Raw genomic sequence first — 7,364 nt, forward strand, 5'->3', positions numbered from 1 at the left:
AGGTGGCGATTGAAAAGGGAAGGAGGGTTAGTGGTGGTAAAAATTGTCTGAAGTGCTTCACAAAAGCTTTCCTGATCTCCTTTTGACAGTGCGTCCACTCTCCATTGCCTAGCTTGAGGCCATCGATCCTATTTTCTTTGGCCAGCCATGGCAATTGCATGGAAGAAGCCATTATTCTTTTTGCCTAGTTCTTTATCATCGCAGAGCCTGAAGATTAGAAGACACTGAGTGATAGTTACTGTAACATTTGGCCTAAACTTCTTTGCAATACTTGAAGGAATCCATTGTAAACCACCAATTCTCTATACGAAATTTGTGCCTGTTCCGTCTTGGTGAAGGAGCAGTGCGATGGAGGACTGGATTGTAGTCATTTGTGATGGCTAGGAGGTGGTAAACTTTAACAGCATGAAAGAGGATATTCCAATTCGGGGAAACAAGTGCCTGATTGAGCCTCTTTTTGATTAAATTGCATGTTGCCCTTCTATTTGACCACGTTTAGGCGGTGCTCGAGAAGCCAAGGTCCATTAAATTTGAGCGCTTGATCCACTTAGCAAATTTTTTGAGTCTTCTGTTGTTGGAGGGGAGACCCCTTTTTTCTCCTCCTCGCATAGTTGTTGAAGTTTCCCATGCAACACACAAGGAGATTAGAAGCTTCTAGATACTAGCTGATCTCACTCCATAGGGAAGAGTTGTTCGAGCCATGAGGGTTATCATACATGGGAGAAAGTACAGTCAAGCAAGCTCTCTGAGGAGAGGAGAAAGCTAGAGGAGGCGCCTCCACCTAGAAGAAAAAGCCATACTTGGTCTAGAAGTATTTTTAGATCCATGCCTATATATCAATGTGCCTCTCGAATAGTTTTTAGTTTGTCTATTCAAATCTTACGATCCTCTTATATTCTCTTTTGCTCGTACTTTTGATTATCAAATCAATGTGATTAATATGTTGACGTGCATTTAATGATGCACTCCAACTGACTTGTATAACTCGACCTACACAAAATTTATATTGGACATGAACTGACTCATTCTGACTTTTATATATGGGTTTTTCCCATTCCAAAGAAGACTATTTGTAAACCATACCTTTGATTTTAAAAATCAGTTAATATAAGGTTAATCTAAGTGTGAGGGAAAGTATTTCCATATAAGTCATATGGAAATTTTTTTCCTTGTACTTAGTAATTTTTTTAACTATTTTTAAATTTTTATATAAGTCGTTTATCTAGTTAACAACTTATATTTAAAAATTATATTTTTAGTCAACGATTTTCTAACTCACCTAGTATTGTATTTAAGTTTCAAAATGAATTAGACACGGATAAACAATTTTGAGACTTAAAATAGTTAAAAAGAAATCTAGAAAAACATCCAAGAAATTATGTTAGTCAACGTAGTGAGGTTATTATTTTTGAATAAGCCACCATGGCTACTATTTTCCGTTGACCAATTAAAACGTGACGAATTGTCCCAGCAATTCCACCCTCAGAAAGGAACAAATAAATTATTCTATGCAAAATAGCCCAGAAGAAAGGAATAATTGTGAAGAAGTCCTTGATGAGTGGAGAAGTATATTCGGTTACGGCCTTACGGGACATTTGTTGGATGAGTCAGCTGCCAAAAGCGCTTCCTGCAGCCATGGGAGAACCATGGAAGCTTCTACTCTCTTTCTCTCTCTCTCTCTCCCCTCTCTCTAATACAATATATAAAGCTCGGTCTTTTGACTTGGATCCAATTCATGGTAGGATATATACGCATTAGATCTAGGGCTAGGGTTCCTTCGCTGAAGCTGCGGTCTTCTCTCTTGCTATTTTAGTTGGACTTTGAAGAGAGGGCTTCTCTTTCTCGAGAACATCGCGTCTTCCCGGATCTTTGCTCCAATTCTAGTACGGCATCCTAATTCCTTTCTTCTTTAATCATTCTTTTAGATGCTCGGCTTGTTGCTTTAGTGTTAGACTTGGAAAGGTGGAAGCTTTGTGCGAGAATTTTACAATTTTTTTGTGGAGCTTATGAGTTCTCCTATTTTTGGATGATCTACTTGTTCTGTATCTGGGTGTTGGATTTCTTTGTTTATCTTCTCGCTAATGTTTGCTGGGCTTTCTAGAAATTGTTGGGCTGTCAATTAGTTGAATTTTTCCTCAGATTATGCTTTTGTTAACTTGTTTGGCTGATCTTGTATCTAATGAAAAAAAAGGTCTCACCGTTTTGCTACTATGAGGTAAATTTTGGACTTCGAAGAGCTGGTTTTATAACGATCTGTGGTTCTCGAATTTTATGCGCTCAAGATTTATTGATATATTTGATTGTTTTGTATAAGGCTATTAGCACCTATTTTTAGCTTATTATTTCTGAATGGGGTTTATTTTGGCAGTTTGACTTTATAATCATTCCGAAGTCTAGTAAGGAAACGATGCGGGCGCCATCTCTCCTTTTCCAATGCTTGCCGGGCTTGTTACCAAATGACAGATCCAGTAGTTGTGCTCCCATTGTTCCTGAGAGGGATCTGCATCTACCTTCACCAGCAGTTGAAATTCTCCCTTCAAAGGTACTCCCTTTTATCATTTATCAGAGGAACTCTTCATTGATTGGGTTAGCAGTTATTTTATGTTTGCAGATCTTATACAATTATTTGTAATGACCTCGTTAGTTATTACTAGTATGGTTTACACTGATACTAAAAGTAAAGTTGCTCCAGTTGTTGTAAAGGACTTGGTAAATGAGATTTTAGTTTTTGAGACTTCATAATATATGCGGATAGTTTATATTAGGGAACTTGATAATGTTCTTGTTAATAATGTCATTTCTAGTCTAAATTCATGAATACTGTAAGTAAAGATGCTTTGTTGGTTGTGAAGGAATTGTCATAATTAATTTACTTTCTTCTACTTATAGAAAATTCAGGTTAATCTATAGGACCAAAAAATATTGTCTTAAAGTGAGAGAGGATTGGATATACTTTCCTTTCTGCTATCAAATAAGAAAATGTTTTCTTGAACTTTTTGCAGAATGCTCATCCTTACAAGTATGCTGGAGAGAAGGTTGATGTGCAAGGTGTAAACATTTTCAAGGTGAATGTTGTGTCCAGGTTCTCCTTGTTAATTCTTTACTCTATTTTAGGTCATGTCAGCAGATCATGAAGAGCAGTTTCTGTTGCATTGTTTAATTTAATGTGATCACCTATTCACCTATATGATATTTTAATGGGAACTACTGCTTTTGGAAAATTGTTATACTTTATTTCAAACACTATTATGGTTTCTGAATTTTCTGTTTAATCTTTAACAGTTAATCTTATTCAGCTTGTAGATTTTAAATGTCTTGTTTGTGCTTCAGGGAAGAGTTAATGTGACCGATATGATTGAATTCCCAAGTTCAGAGGTGATACCTTCAAAATCTGATGGTAAGTTTGATGACCACAGAATTAATTCTGACATTTTCTTTTTCATATAATGATGGAAAGTCTCATTCTACAAACTTCTTTCAGGATCCCTAAAATATTGGGAAAGTTCTATCATTCTTGTAAATATTCTGAAGCATGACATCCGTGATGGGCAGTTGAGTTTTAGGGGAAAAAGTGTTTTAGAGGTAACTTTCTTTACAAAGTCTTTGCCTTTCTATCATTCATAACTGTACCTATATTTTGCTTTACTATTGAAAACTGTGTAGGTAAAAGTATTTGCCAAGAAACTATAACCTCATGTTTGCTTGACTTAGGATTATAGTTACTCAAATTTAGTGCTTCTTTTATTTTCTCTATTCTCTTTGTGAAATCAGTGTGTCTTTGATCTATTCAAATGTGTTTTTTTAGTGCAAAACCATCTTGAAGTACATATTTGGTTAACCAGTAGAGGTTATTAATTCTTCTTCATGATTTGGGTTACTATGTTTAGTGAAGCTTACTTAAGTTCCTCACCCTCCATATTCTCCTTGGATTATCTTGATTCTTGATCCATCTATAATATCCATGTTAGCTCAATAAGTAGTCCATTATGCATCATCTATCTGTACCACTATTAAGCCTTATCTTTCTGTTGTAGAGAACTTCTGCAGTACAAAAGTAAAGAAGCATAGCTTTGGATGGAAATATTCTTACCCAAGTATTCACTACTACCTACATTTGATCCAAATTTTACAAATTATATATATTCTTCTTTCTCATCTTATTTCTCAGGAGAGGTCATCATAGAAACTAGGAGTAGTGTCTGTACTAGCCATTAAGGCTGAGTGCAAACTTACATAGGAAAAGAGCAGTGAATGATAGTCATGGAAAAAGGAAAGTTTAGTTCCTGAATCAGGTTAGGGATCCCTTTAAGGGAATAAGGGTCTATTATGTCCTGTTACCCTTTTTGTTGCTGTATACATCTTACACCATATTACTTTCAATTCTCAGAAAAGTTGTGTGCACTCTTGAAATTAATTATCACTTGTTGGATTCTTAGGAAAGCTTGTTTGCAGTTTCCCAGACCTTTTTGACTATTCATGATAACAGACGGGCAAAGTTATGTGAGAAGCACTCCGTCACATAATTTTGGCTCTTAGAATATAGTACCTTTTGCAATTGAATTAAAAAGAAAAACTTCTTTTCACAGAATACGAGAATACGTAAACCCAAAACCATGTAAATATCCTTCAACTTCTCTTTGCACTTATCAGTAGTTGCCTCACTTGCTCAATGTAAGATTTTGGAGAGCCAATTACCTGGAGTGCACTGCACCCTACCACCTACAAGATTTTATGGAACTTTATTGCATGAAAAGATTTTAGTTGATACTACCTGGATTTTAGAGGTCAGTTACCATTGCTGATACTAACTATTGCTCAGATAATTGAAACTTAGGAGTGTATGTGATGCTTGGAACTTGGAAGTCATCTATACTTTTAGCTACAACTTCTTCCATACTTAGACTCTTTGAACTCCAGGTTTCTTCAGTTATTTCTCAAGATGTATTGGATTCTTGTTTAGCTTCATTTATATACAAATATGTTCTGTTTGAACTTTTCCAAGAAAACTTTCCTAGTTGGTACATTTTGGAGTTAGACCATCTATGTTCTTGCAGGTTATATTTTTTCATGATAGCATTTACTTTCCTAATCATTTTAATTGGCACTTTCTGCAGCTTGGTTGCGGCTTTGGTTTAGCTGGAACTTTTGCTTGCCTGAAGGTAAACTTCTGCTTACATTTCTTGCAGTCAATTTGGTCATTTTTGCAAAGTTACTTTTTCTTTTAGAGCTTCTAAGTTAGGTGTTTCTCCTATACATCCAATGTTCGCTAATTTCTTGAAATCATTCACAGGGTGCCTCCAAAGTACATTTTCAGGATCCAAATGCAGAAACTATAAGATGCAGAACAATACCTAATGTCTTAGCAAATCTTGAGCAGGCTCAGGACAAGCAGAACCGCCCATCAGAGAGCCCCGTCACTCCTCCTCGGCAGCAATTAGCTCCAGATGTACATTTCTATGCTGGGGACTGGGAGGAGCTGCATACTGTCCTGTCTGTGTTGCATGGGGATGATGGGTCATTGGTTGCACCGGCAACTAGCCTTAGCTTCTCTGAGGATGACTTCATGGATGGTTATAGCAGTCAAGATGGAAGTATCACTGGTCGTGAATCTTGCTCCAGGCGGTCAAGGAAGCTCTCTGGCAGCCGTGCATGGGCAAGGGCAAGTGAAATAGGTCAAGAAGATGGTGGTTATGACATTATTTTAATTTCAGAAGTCCCTCATTCTGTGAGCTCTCTACGGAAGCTCCATGCTCTTATAACAAAGGTTAGTTGATTAGTTTCCTTAAATATGATTTGCATTCTAAAGTTAGGCATCATGTTTCTGAGTTCTTACTGAGCACAAGAAATGGGATATTTTCAACCAATGACAAGCACAACGTTGCCCAAATCTGGTGAATTTACTCATTGTTCTAGACTTATATAATCAAGGTACTGAGAGTTTTATCAAACTGCCTACAAACATGATTATCTTGAGAGTTTGAGAGTACATCTGAAGATTCTGAACCTCCCTGTATCCTCTAGATGGTCCCCTGGAAGTTAGCCTGTCCCTAGAATAAATGATTGCCAACTTTTTCATCACCGGAGAGCATGATAGTTACTTTAGGTGCATAATTATAGTTATATCCAGTTCTGACTGAATCTCTTATATCCAGTGCCTTCGACCTCCTTACGGGGTGCTCTATCTGGCTGCAAAGAGGAATCTGGTTAGTTCCAATGGTGGAGTGCGGCAACTGAGAGCTCTGGTGGATGAGGAAGGTATTTTTGGTGTCCATCTGGTTACTGAATTGGGGGACAGAGAAATTTGGAAGCTCTTTTTCAAGTGAGGCGATCATGATTTATGAAATCGGGAATAGAAAATCGTTCCCTGACTTCATAGTTCATACGGTTCATTTTCTTTCATGTTTACAACTATATATACCACCAAATAGCATACACCAGTTCAATTACTTCTTTTATTGTTTGATAATAAGGTCCAATTAATTGACCCACAAGCTTGCAAAAAGTATTGCAATGCTAGCATCATACTATTTTTTTTTATCCCATTTGTACTTAAATATGTTCACACAGATCTATCCATCATAGTTTGTATATTCGTTCAAATCCTTTATTTGTCAGAGTTGTATCTGTGGAGGTTTATTAGAGGAACTAAATCTACTGTTATATCAAATGAGCACTCTTTTGTAAATTTAGACGCTGACATTATGTAATGAGGTTCAATTACATTCTGAGTATTTTTGAAGTAATTGAGCTCTGTTAGAAGACCCTGACCCAAATGTTTTAGTCTCCAACTTTGGTAATTATAGCATGAGCTGCTTCAGAAGTGATGTTATCTGCATAGCTTTGCTGCTCTTTAATTTGATAAATGAATCTGGATTTATGGTGAGGCAAAATTGGCTATTCTTGTTGTCTGGAATAGTTCTGATGACATCCAGTTTACTATCTGGTGACTCTTTCCAAGAGGGAATACTTGAGTACAAATCTCTAAGCAAATGATCCAGATTGCGCAGCGTTAAGAATCTGATTCTAAAACTCACAACAAATTAGATCCAATAAATAAAATAAATAAACTCAGATTAAAGGAAGTTCAAAAACAAAAACAAAAAATGGAATCAGATCGGGCCACGTGGGCGTGCGAGTTAATTTGTATAATATCCACATAGAGTTAATTTGTATAATATTTACTCATAAAAAAAAGGTACCTATTTTTTTACCCTAAAACTTAAAGAAGTTTGACATTTATATGTCATATTAATATTTCTTAATATTTATTTTTCTATATTTTATTGTTATGATATTCATTTTAGAACTAATTTTTATTCACTTCTCTTCGTAAATTTAAATAAGTAAATATATGACAATTAAGT

General features: G+C 36.0%; 1 protein-coding gene across 1 annotated transcript; it reads left to right on the plus strand.

Annotated features, from left to right (window-relative positions):
• Window positions 1–1,597: 1,597 nt before the first annotated feature.
• Window positions 1,598–6,759, plus strand: LOC140795405 (uncharacterized). Its single transcript, XM_073147945.1, has 8 exons — window positions 1,598–1,883; window positions 2,369–2,542; window positions 3,003–3,065; window positions 3,331–3,397; window positions 3,482–3,582; window positions 5,115–5,159; window positions 5,291–5,764; window positions 6,153–6,759. The coding sequence occupies exons 2-8, from the start codon at window positions 2,408–2,410 to the stop codon at window positions 6,321–6,323; spliced, it is 1,056 nt and encodes a 351-aa protein (XP_073004046.1). The 5' UTR covers window positions 1,598–1,883; window positions 2,369–2,407; the 3' UTR covers window positions 6,324–6,759.
• The last annotated feature ends 605 nt before the right edge of the window (window positions 6,760–7,364 follow it).

This window comes from Typha latifolia, chromosome 9 (genome assembly GCF_019914945.1).
Source record: "Typha latifolia isolate L0001 chromosome 9, TyphaL0001v2, whole genome shotgun sequence".
Classification (NCBI taxonomy): Eukaryota; Viridiplantae; Streptophyta; class Magnoliopsida; order Poales; family Typhaceae; genus Typha; species Typha latifolia.

Excerpts from the sequence above, each read along its gene's own strand:
- LOC140795405 (XM_073147945.1), top strand. The coding sequence starts at position 2,408 with ATGCGGGCGCCATCTCTCCTTTTCCAATGCTTGCCGGGCTTGTTACCA. Across the intron at positions 2,543-3,002 it reads TTGAAATTCTCCCTTCAAAG|AATGCTCATCCTTACAAGTA; the intron begins GTACTCCCTTTT and ends AACTTTTTGCAG. Across the intron at positions 5,765-6,152 it reads TCCATGCTCTTATAACAAAG|TGCCTTCGACCTCCTTACGG; the intron begins GTTAGTTGATTA and ends TCTTATATCCAG.